Source organism: Panthera leo, chromosome B4 (genome assembly GCF_018350215.1).
Source record: "Panthera leo isolate Ple1 chromosome B4, P.leo_Ple1_pat1.1, whole genome shotgun sequence".
NCBI classification, from domain to species: domain Eukaryota; kingdom Metazoa; phylum Chordata; class Mammalia; order Carnivora; family Felidae; genus Panthera; species Panthera leo.
In genome coordinates, this window is record NC_056685.1 from 43471812 (window position 1) to 43492395 (window position 20584).

The following is a 20584-nucleotide window of genomic DNA, read 5'->3' on the forward strand; positions in this document are numbered from 1 at the left end:
TTTGTAATGTTTATTTTTGAAAGAGAGGAACAGACAGTGAGGGGGTGGGGGCAGAGAAAGAAGGGGACACAGAGTCTGAAGGAGGCTCCAGGCTCTGAGCCATCAGCACAGAGCCCGACGGGGAGCTGGAACTCACAGACAGCGAGATCGTGACCCGAGCCGAAGCCGGATGCTCAACCGACTGAGCCACCCAGGCGCATCTCATTTTCTAAAATATGTCTTCTTTTGACTTTATGTGAGTGCTCACTCATATGGTTTCAATATATTTTTAAAAATAATTTGCACTTTTGTATGATGTAAAGTGTTTCAAAGATGATATCATCCATTGCATTTGATTGCATAATATCTACTGTTTCTGGACACATACAAGTACTACAGGGTCTTTCTTCATTTTGGAAGTCACTGTTTACATTTAAAAAAAAAAGGCCTGATTTAAGCAAGTATCTGGTTTGTAGAGCAGTGTGTTTGTGGCTGTGGAGGTCTCTGATGAAGGTTTAAGAGGGCGTAATATCAGTTGTATTACCTGTTACTGTAGGGAAAGCTAGTGTGGAGGGAAAGACCAAATCTGAAGCCTCTGAGTTCTAGCTTCAAATTATCACCATCCGTGGGTTATCTTGGGAAAATAACACAATCTCTCTTATATCCCTTTTCTTTATTTTCAAAATGAGGCAACAATCTAAGCTGACCCAAAAGTGTGATCGTAAATTCGAATGATATCATGCATGTGGAACACATTTAAAAATCACTTCACATTAGGGGTGCCTGTGTGGTGCCATCAGGGTAAGCGTCCAACTCTCCATTTGGGGTCAGGTCATGATCTCACGGTTCCTGAGTTCGAGCCCCACGTCCGGCTCTGCACTGACGGTGCAGAGCCTGCTTGGGATTCTCTCTCTCTCTCTCTCTCTCTCTCTCTCCCTCTAGTTCTACCCCTCCCCGCCCCCCCCACTGTCTCTGTCTCCCTCAAAAATAAGCAAATGTAAAAAATCAGAAAATCTTTTTAAGTTTATTTATTTTGAGAAAGAGAGAGCACAAGTAGGGGAGGGGCAGAGAGAGAAGAAGAGACAGAATCCCAAACAGGCTCGATGCTGTCAGCACAGAGCCTGACAAGGGACTTGATCCCACAAACTGAGATCATGACCTCAGCTGAAATCAAGAGTCAGATACTCAACCAACTCTTGAGCCCTTAAGACACTTTTGCCGTTGATGTCCTTAGATAAATGCTATTGAGAAAGTAAAACAACGGAATTACTCGGGTTTGTATTGGCAAGGAAGATCGGGAGGAAATGATGCTTAAGGTGACATCTTGCTTATATTAATACAAATTAAATAGGCGCGTAGAATAAATATGGGTGCATCCATCAGTGGATACATGGCCATTTACAGTACAGTTAATGGATGTCTTTGAGTTCGATGGTAACAAAATCTTTGATTTGATTCCTGTAAAAGAAAAGGTCAGTAGGAAACTTTATGGCATAATGTGGTTCTTTGCATGAGTCACTTCCTTACGGAAGTATACATCAAGGTTTTGGAAATAAAGAAGTAAAAGCTACAGGAAATCAGGAAGTAGCTTCTTCCTGCATATTTTAGCTGTGAAATACAGTATTAAAGTATTCAAGGAATTTTATAAATCAAAATGTTGTTTTATTATAGATTCTTTTGAATATTTAATGAAATAGTTCAATTGAAAATAGTTCAACATTTTGCATTTGCATAGACTTTCTCATTCAAGTATCGTTAACATACAGGGTGTATTCATTTCATGTGTACAATATAATGATGCAACCATCGGATACATTTTTCAGTGTTCATCAAGATAAATGCACTCTTTTTTAAACATTTTTTAAAAACATTTATTCATTTTTGAGAGACAGAGAGAGAGACAGAGCATGAGTGGGGAGAGAGGGAGACACAGAATCTGAAACGGGCTCCGGGCTCTGAGCTGTCAGCACAGAGCCCAACACGGGGCTTGAACTCACAGACTATGAGATCATGACCCGAGGTGAAGTTGGACACTTACCCAACTGAGCCACCCAGGTGCCCCACGATAAATGCACTCTTAATCTTGTTTATTTATTCCACCTGTTACCTCCCCTACCTCCCCTCCTTTTTTCACATATAGATACCCAGATGTACTACCATCATTTGTTAAAGTGTCAGTCCTTCCTCCACTGACCTACAGAGCCACCTTTGTTGTATGTTGTCTGTGTATCCATGCACCTGTTTCTGGGATCTTTTTCTCTATTGTTGGTCTGTCATCCTCACACAAATACTACATGGCTTTAATTCATATAGCTTTCCAGTAAATTTGATATCTGGTATGAAAGATAAATTGTTATAACTGTAAAACATTTTATGTAAACCTCTAGCCACAACCAAAACCAAATGTGTATAGAAGTTAAACACACACAAAGAGAAAGAAATCAGAGCATACCAGTGCAAAAAATCAAAAAAACATGAAGGCAGACATCAGAGAAAAATACGGAGAAAAGAATAAGACTAACCAAAAAGAACAAAATGGCCACAGTAAATCCTTCTTTATCAATAATTACTTTAAATGTAAATAATTAAACTCGCCAATAAAAAGTCATAGAGTACTTGAGTGGATAAACGGACAAAGCACAAGACCCATCTGTGTGCTTTCTAAAATAAACTCACTTTAGATTTAAGGACACACATAAACTGAAAGTAAAGAGGTAGAAAAAGATATTTCATGCAAGTGGTAAATAAAAGAGAGCAGGAGTGGGTATATATATATATCAGATAAAATTGACTTTCAGTCAAAACCTTTCACAAGGTGGGGGTGCCTGGGTGGCTCGGTTGAGTGCCCAACTCTTGATTTCAGCTCAAGTCTTGATCCCAGGGTTGTGATATCAAGCCCTCCATCAGGCTCTGTGCTGAGTGTGGAGCCTGCTTGAGATTCTCTTTGTCTCTCTCTCTGGGGTGTCTGGGTGGCTCAGTTGGTTAAGTGTCTGACTCTTGCTTTCGGCTCAGGTCATAATCCCAGGGTCATGGAATCGAGCCTTGGGTGGGGCTCCATGCTGGGCATAGACACTGCTTCAGATTCTCTCTCGCGCTCTCACTCTGTCTCTCTCTCTCCCTCTGCCCCCCTCCTCTTCAGCAACAGATTGAAACATTTAGACAGAGTATCAATAAAGAAAACAACTATCTTGATTAGACCAAATGGACCTAACAGACACATATAGAGCAGAACACACATTCTTCTCAAGCACACATGGAACATTCTCTGGGACAGGGTACATGTTAGGTGACAAACAAGTCTTAAAACATTTAAGACTGACATTATGCTGTCTTTTCTGACCACAAAGGAATGAAATTACAAATCAATAGCAGAAGGGAAACCAGGAAATTCACAAATATGTAGGCATCAAACAAGGTCTCTGTAGGACATAAGGCAAAATGTATCAGATAGTTTGGGAGCTGAGAACTTTAGGGCAACAGTGGGCAGAGTGAATTATTACAAATGTAGTTTGCTAAGTCTTAGTAAACAGTCATGGGTGTTATACACATATGGAGACAAGTCATACCATAATGAGATCAGATTCTTGGTATATTTACACTAGTGGGTTTGAAAACTACTCACGATAAAGTATATGTGGTTTCCTTTGAGATATTTGACAAAATCTATCATAATACTAATCTACATGAAAGCACTTTTACTCAGATTAGTTGCCATTACTTGAGAGAGAGATCATTTGCTCTATGCCACAGGCATTGTCTTTGGTCCCATCCTCTGTCACATTTATGAATGCTTCAAGTCACATAAATAAATTTGTAGAGGGCACGCAACTTGGATAGCTAATGCACTCAGTGACAGATTCATACATGCCAAGCATTCTGAAATTCAGCAAATGAAGAATCTGACACGATGAACGAAGCTTGTGTTAAAATCTAAACTGAAAAAGTAACACGGTGGGGAGAATTACCTTGATTTATAGAGGCTTGCAAAAGCACTAGGGGAAGTTGAGTGACCTTATCAAAATAAGATAAGATAGTGTTCAAGTCATGGAGAAATCTGAGATAAAATCAATGCACATTGTTATAGCTCAGACTACTCGGTGAGAACCTGGAATGGGGAGGCTGGGAAGAAATTTGGTGTTTTCAATTGTTCAAGTAAGTATCATGTGAAAAGGATGTTGCAATTGATTTACTGGCCCCAAATATCAGTATATTTTTGTAGTATACTAAGATGGCTTTTTATTGCTGTTAGAACTCTTCGCGGTTACTTGGATTTAAAGTTAATTTTGAAAAGCTAGATTCAAAAAAAAAATGTTAAAGGCTGTATTTTTAGAGCTGTTTTAGGTTCACAGCAAAATCGAGAGACAATTGTGCAGATTTCCCACATCCTCCCGCCCCCACTCATGTGCAGCATCTGTCACTATCAATACCTGCCCCGATTGATTTGTTAAAACCGATGAACCTATGCGGGCACATCATTAGCACCCAAGATGGGAGTTTACATGAGGGTTCACTCTTGCTTCTGTACATTCTATGGGTCTGGATAAATATATATGACCTGGATGCAGTGGTATAGTGTTCGTTATACAGAGTAGTTTCACTGCCCTAAAAATCCTCTGTGTTCTGCCTATTAATCCTTCCCTCTACTCCTGCAATTGCTGATCTCATAGCGCATCAATAGTTTTGCCTTTTCTAGAATGTCCTGGTGGAATCATATAGTGTACCAGTAGGCAGTCTTTTCAGATTGGCTTCTGTTATATAGTAATATGCATTTAGAGTTTCTCCATGCCCTTTACTGGTTTGATACTTATTTCTTTATTTTACTGGATACTATTTCACAAGCTGCCCATACCACAGCTTATGCAGCCATTCATCTACTAAAGGACATCCTGGTTGCCTCAAAGCGTTAACGATTATAAATAAAGCTGCTATAGACATCTGCCTGCAGGCTTTTGTGTAGATACATGTTTTTCCGTTCCTTTGAGTAAATGCCAAGGAACATTATTGCGGGGTCGTATGGTAAGAGCGTGGTTAGTTTTGTAAGGAACTTTCAAACTGTTCCCCAAAGTGGCTGTACCATTTTGCAATCCTATTAGCCATGTAGGAGAGTTTCTGTGGCTCCACAATTTGGCCAACATGTGGTGTTTCCAGTGTTCCGGATTTGAGCCATTCTAACAGGTGCGAACTGGCATCCCATTGTTTGATGACATTGTCTCCAGGACATACGACGTGGAGCTTTTCATAAGCTTGCTAGCCATCTGTATATTATCTTTAGTTAAGGTCTTTGGCTCACTTTTTAATCAGGTTTTTGTTTCTTATTGTTGACCTTTAAGAATTCTTTGTATCTTTTGGATAACAGCCCTTTATCAAATGTGAAGTGCAAATATTTTCTCCGACTCAATGGCTTGCCTTGTCATTCTTTTGACAAGGTGTCTTTGGTAGAGCCATTTTTAGTTTTAATGAATTCTAGTTTACCAATTATTTCTAAGACCTTTGCGGCAGTTTTAATAAATAATACAGTAATCCTATAATGTGACACTTTAGATTCTGTTACATATTTCCATAATACCAAAAAAAAAAACCCTACATGTAAATATAAACTTTGAATGTAAATAACAGAAATTACAGAAATTGTACATTCAGGTTAGCTTGGCGCGGCAAATCCTGAATCGTACAAATTTTCTAATATGCTAGATTCTAATTTAAGTTTAGAAAGCCACTTATTACAGTAAATCAAAAACCCTTTGTGGAAGCAACAGAAACTTCTCAACTTGCGGTGGATTTGATTTATTTTATCATTACTACACTAACTCTGAGAGAGGATTTGACAACAGGATTTTGGAACCTAGGAGCAACCTACATCCCAGATGATTTTATTTAAGCCACAAATGGAATTCTCTGGTCCTTTTATATCATTGAGGTCTGTTTCTCAGTCAGCAGACATCCACCACTCCCGGCACTGGAGACAATGTTTAGATTGTTATCCATTTCAGGTTTCTTTTCCTTTATTCTCTGTCAACCTAATTGTACAAGGTGTGCAGCTCATATAATGACCCAGGTTATCATTATTGTAGGATCTAAGTTCTTGGTGGTATTTCTATTCTGTTGGCCCAGTATTTCATTTACCAGAACCATCAGGGGAAATTGTAAGAAAACTTGCTTTTATAAATCTCCTGGGTTCAAGGCATAGTTCTCCTAACCACCTTGTATAACAGTAACCCAACTGCAGTGATGCTGTTCTCCGCTTTTTGTTTCAAGGGTTGAGAAGGCACAAATGCAAAAAAGGAAGTCTTAGCTTCTAATTCATCAGGGCCTTGATCATGTTCCTTATTAGAACAGTCTTCCTGTGGGCATTAGGAGCTCTACACCCAACAAAAACAAGGTCTTGGGTTAAACAGGAGATAAGGATTAAGGAGCGCACTTGAGATGAGCACCGGGTATGAAAGTGTTCGATCACGATATTGTACATGTGAAACTAATATTACGCTATATGTTAACTAAGTGGAATTTAAGTAAAAACTTTTAAAAATGTAAAAACACACCCCCAAGATCTGGGGGAAAGGAAGGAATTTTCTTCATATGGGAGAAATAAGGTGTAATAATGGGAGGGGGGGCACTTTGTGAACCCTAACTGCATGTTTTGATTCACAGACCTGTCTATTCTGTCTAGGGCACCAGCTGGTGTCACTAGTGTGCATTCAGGAAGTCATGTCAGCATCCTGCCCAGCAAGTCACTTATAGATAAGTAACTTCTTCAGGCATGAATGGATTAGCAGATGTTCTTTTCTGCAAAATGCCAAATGCGAAATTGTGTGGAAAATCATAACAACAAATCAGACATTCTGTAACTTTGTGAATGGCGATCCTTGCGGACATTACAGGTGCAGAGGTCAAATCTGCTCCTAAAATCCGTAATCATTCCTACAAACACAAAGCACTATCCAGTCCATGATGGAAGACGCTTAAGTAGAAGATCTGCCATCAGGTCATTAGCTGGTTTCCTTTGAACTTTGTGCTCTTTGGAATTTGCCCTTGATAGGCTGGGCATTCAGCAGAGGCATTAAAAAAAATTGGCCATGAGAAGGGAAGAGGTTATTATCTGAGCATCTATAGCTTCCATCCCTGCTGTCCAGCCAATGTTACAGGTGTCCCTTTAGTAAGTTCCAGCATGTCTGAGGAAAGACGCTGATGGACATGCACTTTTTCCACCCAATTATTGATAAATAAGCCAAAAGTTGAAGCCTCTAGGTAGAATACGTATAGCAGGACTATAACATGAATTTTTAGACAAAATAGTCCTACGGTAACTGTGAAAATATCAAGTAAAATTATCATTGAGTCACTAGTAAATTCAAAAGGACAATTGTACAGGTAGCATTAGCTCACCCCTCTCCACCACCCACCTTCTGCATCTCCTTCTTTGCCTCGGGAGAGTGACCTGTGCAGACAACTTTGCCCCGTGGCTTCCACTTGCCTTTAGCCAATTGATTTGGGGGCAGGAAGGCAGAGGAATGAGATAGGAGTCAGGGTTCATGGCCCTGGGCCTCCTCTCGGAGACTAGGACTGACTGTACTCCAGCCAGGGGTGCCTGCTCTACCCAACTCACCTTCCTCTATCTTCTGCCTCACCAGTGAAGCCTTCCTGTGGAAAGTTCTAGGTTTCTGTTCTCGACTTGCTACAATTGCCAAAGATTTAGGAGTTATGCACCAAAATTTTAAACTTCATCTCAACTTACAAAATGAATGTTTCCACAACTGTATTACTCTTTTTAGATTGGGCTTGAGGGGACTTTTTAGAGGGATAAGAAAGTTCCAAAAGTGCATTTGGGTGATGGTTGCACACATCTATTTATTTTCTAAAAGTCATACAATCATGTAATTACATACCATGTTATGGTATGTAAATTAGACCTCACTGAAGCTAAGAGAAAAAAAAAATCTGAAATCTCTGTCCTGCCTCATGAATATTGTATATTCTGTTCAAATACCAGAAAAGGCCATTGAAAAATATGGTTTCTTTCCTAAATTCTCCCCACATTTTTTTTTTTTTGGTATTTAAGATGTCTTTAGAATGTCAAAAGTTGCCAGTATTTTTTTCTTCAAATTATATTATTAAATTATTAGCATGATTTATAATCAATCTTGTTTTAGGGTCAGGAAATTTAACTGTTAGGTAATTGCAAGCTATTATGTTAAATCAAATATCACTATATCAGGAAGTGTAATTGAAAATTGATGTATTGTAACTAAACCGAAAGGCACCTATGTATCATTTAACTCGACTCTGAAAGGGGTACAATTTCCATTTCCCTGACTTTATGGGATTATCAGGAAACATTTTTCAAAGAACCATAAATGATATTAAATTCAATATGTGGTGGACAGTTTAGAAATTATGTGTTATGTAGGTCATGAGAAATAAACTTAAAAAAAAAAAAAGAAAACATTTCCTTTGAGGTTTTCACCGATAGATGAAACTGTGTACCCTTGTCTGTACCCTGAGTGAACAATTTGAGGACTAGCTCTGAATAGCAGCAGATTTATTATTTTCTTATTATATATCATACTTAGGAAAACAAAACGTACACATATACACACATATATTCACCCACATTGAAGATGCAAGATGAAGAAAGATACATGACCTTGAATTTACAATGGAAAAAAAGGAGTTCTATCGAAACATCCCAACTTAAATTTAAAGGTATGGTATTCCTTTTTTTCCCCCAATTGGTATGGGTTAATATGAATAAGAATTCAATGTGGGTTAATCTGAATATGAATACGGACGGTAATTTCCAACATTCCAGTCTTTACTGTTCTTGGGCTATTTTATTTTTTGGTGCTTTCCTCTCTCTGTCTGTCCCCATCTTGTCTTTCTGTCTCTCGCTCTCATTTATCAAGGTGAGGGCAACAATTGTTTTTAAAGTAAAATTTTGTGTCATATAGTTTCCTAAGGACATTCTCAGGACAAAATACACCCTTACTTGTTATTAAGAAAAATTTTGTGTCATATAATTTCCTAAGGACATTCTCAGGAAAAAAAATACACAAAATTAGTAAAATTGAGATGGATGTTTAGCTCCAATCATCCACCTCCTTCTCACTCATAAAAATGGCATCATTAGTACTAGTTTTTAATTCAGCTTGTCAAAAACTTTAGAGTGTATTTTTCACCAGGTGGAAAAATTTCAGTTTGGAAAATAGAGATACTGACTTGAAAGACCACAAAATGTAATGGCTCTTCTGTGCAAATTTTTTTTCACAGTTTGTAGATATCACTCTGAAACCAAAATGGGTTTTGGTGCAGAAAAGGAGCTCAGGTGGTTGCAAATGATGAATGTGCAACTCCTAGCTATTTAAGTGGCATCTGCTAATATTCATCCTTTACCAATAAATGCATCGTTCGCTAATAGTAAAGTTTTCTAACATTTAGTAAAGCTTGGGGTGTGACATACATTTGAGTCTAATTGACAGTTTAAGTCCTGTCATGATACACAGGGCTTTTACTTAACTTTGTGATTATATATTTGTGTATTTTTTTCCTCGTATCTTGGTGGTAATGAAAATAAGACATTACATTTTTGCCACTATCTAAAGTTTCAGAATCAGTGTAGAAATAGAGTTACTAATAATATAGTTACTTAATATAGATTGAGATGTTTTTGCAGGTTTTTCTTTTCTTGCCCTTAGTGTATATTCCATGCACAGTCCCATTATGTTTTAAAATTGCTTGGGGGCGCCTGGGTGGCTCACTCAGTTAAGCTTCCGACTTCGGCTCAGGTCATGATCTCACTGCTCGGCCCCTGAGTTTGAGCCCCGCGTCGGGCTCTGTGCGGATAGCTCAGAGCCTGGAGCCTGCTTCAGATCCTGTGTCTCCCTCTCTCTCTGCCCCACCCTCTGCTTGCACTCTGTCTCTGCCTCTCAAAAATGAATACATGTTAAAAAAAAATTCTTGAAATAATTCCTCTTCATGGTTAAGCCACTAACTTAATATCCAGTTAGGGCCCTTTACTTCATCTTCCATTTTATTTTTAGGGATCACCTTTTTTTCACCTTGACTTAGTTCATTTTATGATTATGTATAAGTATACACACTGTGCAATTGTAATAATATATATAATGCCTGTTATACAATATAATTATAATTATTTTATAATTATTTAAAACATTTATATATTTTCAAAGTCAAACCTAGATAACAAGGTACTTCCAGAGATCTCCAACTCCCCAAAATCCAGATTCCATCTTTTGCTTTCACCCTGCTCTCTCCTCCACACATTTCAATCCTACATACAGCCTAACATTTCTCTATTAAGTGGATGTGCCATAGTTTGTTCCACTAGTTCCATTATTGGCCATGTAAGATGTTTGCATTGCTTTTCTATTGTATTCCTATTATAAATAGCACTGCAATGCCTTGCACATATGTCTTTTGATGTTTTGCCAACATGTCACTGGGATGTATTCCTAGAAGAGAGATGGCTGGATACCAATGCAAATGCTCATGTAATTTTGCTCGTTTTCCCCCAAATATTGCTCCACATGATGGTACCATTTTATGCCATGATGAATCTAATAGTGGCAAATATCTTTTTAAAATACTGACTTCAATGGGGCACCTGGGTGGCTCAGTCGGTTAAGCGTCTGACTCTTGATTTCGGCTCAGGTCATGATCTCATGGTTTGTGAGTTTCGGGCCCCACATTGGATTCTGTGCTGACAGTGCAAAGCTTGCTTGGGATTCTCTCTCCCTCTCTCTCTGCCCCTTCCTTGCTCTCTCTCTCTCTCTCTCTCTCTCAAAAATATACAAATAAACTAATAAAATAAAATAAAATACTAATTTCAATTCTTTTGGTATACCCAGAAGTGGGATCGCTGAAAGGTATGGTAGCTCTATTTTTCTTGTTTTGAAGGACTGTCATCCTGTTTCCAATAGTGACTGCATCATTTTATATTCTCACCAACAGTGTGCAAGGGTTCAAAGTTCTCCACACCCTCACCAACACCTGTTATCTCTTTTTGATAGCCATTCTAACAGACATGAAGTGGTATCTCATTATGGAATTGTTTGCATTTACCCGATGATTAGTGATGTTGAAAGACTTTTCAGGTACTCGGCCATTTGTATGCCTTCTTTGGAAAACAGTCTATTCAGATCCTCTGCCTCTTTAAAAATAAGATTTTTTTTTTTTGCAATTGATTTGCATAAGTTGTATGAGTTCCTTATATATTTTAAATGTTGGCCCTTTATCAGATAAGATATAGATTTGCAAATGTTTTCTCCCTCTAATTTTTTTTTTTCTCTCGTTCCTTGTGTCTTCAATTTAGGTGGTTTGAGATCTTCCTTTAAAAAAAATTTTTTTTACTGTTTATTTTTGAAAGAGAGAGAGAGAGACAGAGTGTAAGCGGGGTAGGGTCAGAGAAAGAGGGAGAGACAGAATCCGAAGCAGGTTCCAGGCTCTGAGCTGTCAGCACAGAGCCTGATGTGGGGCTCGAACCCATGAGCTGCGAGATTATGACCTGAGCCAAAGTCAGGCCGAAGTCAGATGCTCAACCTACTGAGCCAACCAGCCACCCCAGATCTTTCTTTTTAACTCAATGTAGGTATTTATGGTTATAAACATCTCTCTTAGAAGAGCTTTTGCTGTGTCCCGTAAGTTTTGTTGTGCTGTATTTTCATGTTTATTTGTCATAAGTTTTGTTGTGCTGTATTTTCATGTTTGTTTTTTAAAGATTTTTAAAAATTTCCCTTTTGATTTCTTCTTTGACTCATTATTTGTTCAAGAGCGTGTTACTTAATTTGACATATTTGTAAATTTTCCAGTTATCCTGCTGTCTTGATTTCTAGCTTCATACCATTGTCACTGGAAAAAAAAATCCTTCATATGATTTCAATCTTCTTAAATTTGCCATGACTTGTTTCATAAACTATCATATGATCTATCCTGGAGAACGTTCTGTGTGCATTTGAGAAGAATGTGTATTCTTCTGTTATTGGATGGAATGTTCTGGGTATGTCTGTTAAGTGCATTTGGTCTAAAGTAATAATTCAAGTTCCACGTTCTTATAGTGATTTTTTGTTTGGATGGTCTATCCATTGTTGACTATGAGGTATTGAAGCCCTCTATTATTATTGCATTGTTGTCTATTTCTCCCTTTCACATCTGTTAATACTTGCTTAATGTATTTATCCACTTTGTTGTTGGGTACATATATATTTCTGATTATTATATCCTCTTGATAAATTAACTCCTTTATCATTATATGATGATGACCTTCTTTGTCTCTTGGTAGTTTTTGACTTAATGTCTATCTTGTAGCTACCTCTGCTTTCTTTTAGTCTCCATTTGCATAGAATATCTTTTTCTATCCGTTCTTTTTGAGCCTATGTGCATCCTTAAGGAAGAAGTGAGTCTTTTGTACATAGCATGCAGTTGTATCCTGTTTTGTTTTTTTTTAATCTATCCAGCCACTCCATGTCTTTTGATTGGAGGAGTTAATCCATTTATAATTAGAATAATTCTTTTTTAATTTTTTTTTATTTTTGAGACGCTATTTATTTATTTTATTTTTATTTTATTATTTTTTTAATATGAAATTTATTGTCAAATTGGTTTCCACGCCACATGAGAAAGAATGAAATATGGCCTTTTGTAGCAACGTGGATGGAACTGGAGACTGTTATGCTAAGAATAATTCTTCATATGATAAGACTTACTAATGTCATCTTATTACCTGCTATTTAGCTGTTTTGTAATTCCTTTATTCTTTTCTCTTTTTCTTGCTGCCTTCCTCTGTGAGTTGGTTTTTCATAGCGGTATGCTTTGATTCCCTCTGTTTTTAGTGCATGTATTTAATAATGTGTAGGCTTTGCTTTGTGGTTACCATCCACTTCTGTAAAACATCTTATAGATATAACAGTCTATTTTACACTGATAACAACTTCAATCGCATACAAAAACTCTTCCTTTTTAATGCTTGCTTTTTACATTTTCGATGTCAGAATTTGCCTTTTGTAGTGTGTATTCAATAACAAATTATTGTTATCTATAGTTATTTTAAAGACTTTTTTCTCCTTTAACTTTTATATGAGAGTTAATTAATTTTTTCCAAACTTCTGTGGGAAACTTCCAGTGTTTCTCAATTAACTTCATTAGAAAACAAACAAACAAACAAAAAACACCTGTTACTGGTGTGCATATTGAACAAGTATCCATCAATTCCTGCTTTATTTTCTAGCATAAAGTTGTTGGGTTTTATCAGTTGCATTTTTTTACAACTATTGAGATGATCATACATTTCTTTCTAGCTCTATTAATAAGACAAAATGAAAATCTTACTATTGAATAGCATTGGATTCCTAGTATAAATCTGCCATGGTCATTTTATGTTTGGGCTACAATAATATATTTAAGATTTTTGTATGGACACTTAGGAGTGATTGTGGATTTTTAAAGTTATTTTTATTTTTATTTTTATTTTCTGATGTTAAAGTCTTGTATGTTAAATTCTGTGCAGGAGAATTCTCTACAATTTCTCTACAGGAGAAAACACAAGATAGTGAAAATGTTATTTCCTCCAAAATCGTAAACCTTAATAGGGCTCAAATTCATACCGTGGAACTCTTTTCATGATGCTTAAGAGAAATAATTGAGCCTCAGTTTGAAAAGGCTTCTGCACCCTTTCTCCTAATGTTTTCTGATAATCATGTGTTTGATTTTTTTTAAATGAATAAATGACATTTTATTACATGTGTTGAATACTTTGAATTTTTTGATGATAACTTTTAACATATCAAAATATTAAAAAATAATCTGGGAAATACAGGGAATCCATTAATTGAATGAATATAACATATCTTATTTTACTGTCTTGTGAATACTATGATAAGATAAAAGCTATGTACTATTTTTCTGACATACTGTTTTATATGGTTTATGATACTCTTTCTCGACCAGGTTCAGCATCTTCAAATGTGGTTTTTTACTCCCACAGATTTAAAGGGTATTTGGAATATGAATTTCAGCATTTATAATTCAATTTATTGACTGAACAATAAGGATGATCATAGTTATAGGGAGTGGCTTCTTATCAATTATTGTGATACATTTGCAAAAATTATCTTTGATGACATAAAATGTTGTGCAAATATAGATGTTCATTTATTCAACATAAAATAATTGCTCATATAATTCCACAAGCTAATGTTCACCAACCTAAGTCCTTTTTAATGAGGTTGAGAAAAATAACAACGTATATAATTGAGGCGCTGGATGAGACTATTTACTTTCTGTATTATGACACCAGTTTGTTGATAACAGCCATCACTGAATGCACATCTTATCTTGAACCTAGCAGTATATGGAAAATAAAATGAGTATTTTCATACATATGAAAAAGAAAATAGTCGTCACTCTTAAAGAATTTACCGTCTAAAGAGAAGCTGAAGCATCATTATTACATGAGTTAGAGAAGATTTTAGGATTTTTTTTTTTTAGATTAAAATAGCTGGTACCAGGAGTCGTATTTAGCTTTGATTTGTATTGCTTTCTTAGTAAATGAGATGGGCTGAATGACTTGTGAATATTATTACATTAAAGCAAATTTATTAATTCAAAGTATCTATTTGTGTCAATATAGATGTGTGTATTTGTAAGTGCACAAATGAGCGTGTGTATGCATGCGTGCTTGGGGAATTATTAGGTGTATACATAAAATTCTTTATCCCTCTGGTCAGTTATGTCAAATATTAGCAATTTCTTAAGATCTGATATAACATGCATCATAGCTCTAACCATGTAGTGTTACTATTACCGAATAAAATACATATTTATTTTTCTGTTTATTTAGGTTTTAAACTTTTGATTGCCTGATATCATTTGAAATTCAAAACCAATATTATTTGCAATCCTCGTCTTATAGTTGCTTTCACTTCTTAGAAATTACTTTTCTAAGCTAATTCATTTGATTAATCCCTCAGATTCTTCTGTGATGTTGCCTTGGTCTAAAATCTTACTGGGAATATCTGGAACCATAAATGGTATTCTGGTTTTGACTTTGATTTCCCTGTGTTTACTGGGTAAGTTGAAAGATTTTAAATACAAGTATGGAAATGTTTACGTTCTTCTTACTACTCTTTTCATATTCATTCATTCACTTATTCATTTTCTGTCATGTTAACAAAGGCTTAATTAGAAGCTACTGTGTATAAAGCCATATAGCATTCTCCATCGTAATGTATTTAATCTGTAGTCAAATCAGGTGAGTATCTTGTTCTCAAGTGGCATACATTCTAATAGGAAGAAAACGTGTGTGTGTGTGTGTGTGTGTGTGTGTGAGAGAGAGAGAGAGAGAGAGAGAGAGGGAGAGAGAGAGAGAGAGAGAGGGATGTATTTGGAAACCGTGTTTTGGATTTCTTAGAAAACTGTGAATAAAGAGAATTCCATTATTTTTCTTAAAAATATTTATATGTTTTATCTAAGATTACATTTATTTTATTTTTTTGTCCAACAAATATTTACTGAACAGCTACTATACCCCAAACATTACCACAAATTTTCACCACCACCCCCCAAAAAAAGGAATAATCAGGGTCAAGAATCTCTAATGAAAGAAATAGATTTTAAATAAATAATTATGGTAGAATAGGCTAAACACAGTATCATAGGTTTCAGTAAGGCATTAAGAAAGCATGGAAAGAGGATGTAGGCTCTCTAGAGGAGGAATTTTGCTTTATTTCCTACTGTATCACCAGTTCTTAGGACAATGCCTGGCACAGAATAGATCCGCAGCAAATATGTATTCTAAAAACGATTCAATCATGTCATCCTTGAAGTTATTTTTCATTAAATGAACATGAAAATAAGAAACTTCCCAGTTACCCCTTCAGATGTTTCTTGTTCCAATCATCAGAATCTTTCCAAAGAATTTGTCTCTCAAACATTGCGCAGAAAAGATATTTCCCCTATGTTAAAATAATCCTGTTTTTAAGTTTCTCAGGGAGTATTGCAAAAATGCCAAAAAGGAAATAATTCAAATCTCACCCAACACGATGACATTGGAAACCCAAAAATGAATAATGGCACAAGAGGAAATTTAAGTAATAAGGATACAAGCCACTGTGGCTCAAAAGCTACGGACCATACAGGTATCTCTCAAGGCTTTGGCTTATATTGAGTTTAATTGTTTTGGCTTTCAAAATTTGAAAAATCCTATTTAACAGGTATGCATACATATGCATATACATACATATATATGTATATATGTATATGTACATATATATATTGATTATTCTTTTTCCAGTGGGAGGAAAGCTGTAAAAAAAGAACAAAACAAATAGTCTGTTCCCTTCAGGAACTTAAAATCAAATTGAAATATGGAAAGTTAACTGCGATTATAAGGCAGTGTATAAATATGGAAAGTTAACTGCGATTATAAGGCAGTGTATAAATATGGAAAGTTAACTGCGATTATAAGGCAGTGTATAAATAAGCTGCAAATAACTATTTTTGTCTCTTATTTATTCTGTTTTGAAATACAAAATGAATAAAAGTTATTATACATAACAAATTATCCATTACAATTTTATGCTTAGAACTTGCAATCATGCAAAATTTTGGAAAACTGTCCCTTCTGCTTCCAATTGTTTTCAGTTTAACTTTAGAACACTTACCTTTTTGAGCCTTCAACATTTACTTTATGGTTTATGTGAAAAATGTGTTGATTAATTTATTTTATAATTACTTGCCAAAGGGTTTTCTCTACTCCATTAGTTTGTGTTTTTCTCTTGATCACATATGAAAATGTCATATATATTATGGTTTACTTATTGGTACTCTTTGCTTTTGGATTATGTATCTGTTTTATATGTATAAGTCTCAAAGTAATTAAGATACTGTAATTTTAACACATATTTTACACTCTGATTAGATGTTAAGAAAGCTTTGATAGGTAAACATGGAATCATATAGACACCTTTAAACTTTTATTAAAGTCAGTCTAAATGCTGTATATCCAATTCTGAGATATTAATTTCCTATTACTTTTTTTTTTAATTGAAGAAATACAAACATGAAGTTAACCATTTAAAATAATGCAATTCAATGGCATGAGGACATTTGAATGTGCAACGGCTAATCTATCTAGTTCCCAAACATTCTCATCACCCAGAAGAGAAATTCCTACTCCCAATAAAAAAATCCCCCACTCCTTCACCCAGGCCTTTAGCAACCACTAATCTGCCTTCTGTCTCTGTGGATTTACCTATTCTGCATTTTCATATATGGAATCATACAATATTTGACTTTTTGTGTCTTGCTTCTTTCACTTAGCATAATGTTTTCAAGGTTCATTCGTGTGACATCATGTATCAGCATTTTATTTCCTTTTATGACTAATATTCCGCTCTTTGTATATATCTAAAATTTGTTTAAGATGGCAATACCAATCAAAGTGGTCTATCAAAATTCCAATGCCCTTTTTTTTTTTTGAGGAAATGGACAAAGTGATCCTGAAATTCATATAAAGTTGCAAAAAATCCTGAATACTAAAAACAATCTTGAAAAAGAAGAATACATTTGGCAGATTCACATTTTCCAATGTCAAAACTTAATGGGGATGGAAAGAATGAATCCTAGCTGCTTAATATTTATGGGGTTTCTTTTCACGGTGATGAAAATATTTTGGAATTAGATAGTAGCTGTATTTGCACATTGTGGACATGCTAAAAACTCATGCACGTTAAAGTGGTTAAAATGGTGGCTTTTATGTTACATGAATTTTACTTCAATAAAAAAAGGAGATTTTAATGGCCATAAGTTTGAATAGATATGCTGACCTGCCGTCATATTTACACATACAATTTACTTTCGTTCATTATTATGCCAAAGTCTTAGGTATTTACAATTTAAGACCTCAGTTTAATTTTAATTTAAGAAAATCGAGGAATATAAACTTGTAATTATATAGAGGTTGAAAAAACTAAATTCTCAATATTAGTTAATATCAAAAGGGAATCATTAAGGATTTATGCACATAAAGGAAGCAGAGAAGTCTTCAAGCTTTATTTGGTTAAATTATAAGAAAATGGTATAAATAATATTTAATCTCTCAAGTAGCATTAACACAATATACAGCTTAAATGGTTCATGTTATTTTAGCAATTACATTAGATCTGGGCATGAAAAACATTCCCCTTTGTCTAAGTTTTGCTTCATCTTACTAAATTGATTTCTTAATTCCCAAGAATTATCATTTGTGTTTTGAAAACCTTGTAAATCTGAACCCCTTGTTGTGAGTGATTTTATCATACAGCTCCACTCTTACTCATACAACACGTAAGTATTCGGTGTCCAGAGATACATATGTAATTTAATTTTCTTTGTTTCCTTTGTATCACCACAGGATTGTGCCCATCAGAATGGCTCAAATATCATAAAAAGTGTTATTGGTTCTCTAATGAGATGAAAAGTTGGAGTGACAGTTATAGGTATTGTTTGGGAAGAAAATCTCATCTGCCAATCATTCAGGACCAAATCGAAATGGTTAGTGGTTTAGGGCCAGGGTTATGGCGTTAGTTTCTGTGGAGTTAAAAATAGCCTACCTCAGGGCGCCGGGGTGACTCAGTCTTTTAAACATCGGACTCTTGGTTTTAGCTTAGGTCATAACTTCACGGTTTTGTGGGCTCGAGGCCCACGCCCAGCTCTGCACTGTTAGTGCGGAGCCTGCGTGGGATTCTCTGTCTCCCTCTCTCTCTGCCTCTACCCCACTCATGCTGTATCTGTTCCTCTCTAAATAAATAAAAAAGTAAATAAATAACTTAAAAAAATGACTTACGTCCTATTTCTTCCCACCCTTCCAGTCAGTTATCATGTACCTTGATTACTGAGTTCTTGGCACCTTCCTAGATTTTGTGCTCAAGGCCAGTGCCTTACTTGACTCATGCTAGCCCTGGACTGAATACTTGTATTCAATGTACAGGTAGCGTATACGTATATGTATGTTTACAATAAACGTGCAATGTGTGTAAATAAGTTATGAATTGATTACTATCAGAATGCTCATGCAGGATACTAATTGTCCAATAAAATCCTAAATTGTTTTAATATGTCTGAAAACTATTAAAATATTCTGTTCACTCACTCATTCCTCACTTTTTAGGCTTTTATACAGAAAAACCTAAAACAATCAAACTACGTGTGGATTGGGCTCAACTTTACATCCCTGGAAAGGGCATGGACCTGGGTGGATGGTTCTCCGTTAGATTCAAAGACGTGAGTCTTTTCAAAAAGACTATCTGATTTACTGTCTGTCGTAGAATTTATCTTCATAAAGCACCTCTCGGTCCACCAAAATCAACTCTGAAATAGTTCTCGGTACTAAAACATTTGAAAGGATGAAAATCAGGTTAATGTTCCCTGGAGTAATGATGGATACTTTGGTTTTGTTTTCAAAGCAAAAAGACTAGAAAAGAATAATGGTTGCGCATTTATTGTTTAAAAACTACACCATATGCAACAATGGAAAGAAGACTAGACCAAGGATGTGGGCACAAATGTACTCTCAGTTCAGTCACTTCTAAACAGACTCTCTGGGAACTTTCTGCAAAATCACAGACAGCAATATTAAGTAACAGACATACTGTAACTTTTACTGAATCAAAGGATTTGAAAATGCCCTGAAATCTGAGTTACGTTTTGATTAAGGGAGGGAATTAGCCGAAAACGTAAATGGATGTCGTTAGCAGCGATGATTAACAATGTATTTATCATTTCTTCTACAGATTTGTCATAAAAGGACCAGCTAAAGAAAATAGCTGTGCTGCTACCAAAGAAAACAAAATTTACTCTGAAACTTGCAGCAGTGTTTTCAAATGGATTTGCCAATATTAGAATTAAAAAAAAAAAATTAGTAGTGAACTAATCAATGATGAAAGCTTTTGTCTATTAGGTTCTAATATTAACCTTAAGGAGTGAGAATTTAAAACTGAAGACAACAAAAGGTCTTCTCCATTTTCTCTCTATCATCTACATTGGTCCTAATCTCAGAGTAACCCATGTAAATAATCCAAAATATGCCCTTCCTATTTTTTATGTGATAATATAATCCAATGTGAGTCCATGGATTTATACTCAGGACTTTTATTCATTTTTCATGTTATAACAAATGTGACCAAATTTATCTGCTTTTCTGTATTTTGCTTGTTTATGTGTAACAATATTCTGTGTTAATTTCATATCATTCTGAGTTGCATTGTAGTATGGATTTATATATGTTTTACTGCTTTGTTGGGCATTAACTTCATTCTCAGGTTTTTGCTACTGTAAGCTATGTTGCAATAAACATTCTGAATATCTTTTTATTTTATTTTAAAGTTTATTTATTTATTTTGAGAGGGCGGGGGGCAGAGAGAGAGAGGGGAAAGAGAATTCCAAGCAGGCTCCACACTGTCAGCGCAGAGCCCAATGCAGGGCTTGAACTCAAAACCCTGAGATCATGACCTGAACAGAAATCAAGAGTCAGAGGCTTAAATGACTGAGCCACTCAGATGCCTGTGAATATTTTTTTTAAATGGTAGCCCTTTCATTTCTTTTTCTTTGATATAAACCT

At 35.6% G+C, this 20584-nt stretch overlaps 1 protein-coding gene across 1 annotated transcript; it reads left to right on the forward strand.

Moving 5' to 3' along the window:
- The first annotated feature begins 8467 nt into the window (after positions 1-8467).
- Positions 8468-20308, forward strand: KLRF1 (killer cell lectin like receptor F1). The gene is made up of 6 exons (XM_042948414.1): positions 8468-8679; positions 14958-15056; positions 15969-16124; positions 18380-18519; positions 19136-19248; positions 19758-20308. The coding sequence occupies exons 1-6, from the start codon at positions 8595-8597 to the stop codon at positions 19864-19866; spliced, it is 702 nt and encodes a 233-aa protein (XP_042804348.1). The 5' UTR covers positions 8468-8594; the 3' UTR covers positions 19867-20308.
- Positions 20309-20584: the final 276 nt, after the last annotated feature.

What these genes read in the sequence shown, in the direction of transcription:
- KLRF1 (XM_042948414.1), top strand. Translation starts at nt 8,595, where the DNA reads ATGCAAGATGAAGAAAGATACATGACCTTGAATTTACAATGGAAAAAA. An exon ending in ATCCCAACTTAAATTTAAAG is followed by an intron (nt 8,680 to 14,957) that starts GTATGGTATTCC and finishes TTAATCCCTCAG; the next exon opens with ATTCTTCTGTGATGTTGCCT. An exon ending in TCTCCGTTAGATTCAAAGAC is followed by an intron (nt 19,249 to 19,757) that starts GTGAGTCTTTTC and finishes TTTCTTCTACAG; the next exon opens with ATTTGTCATAAAAGGACCAG.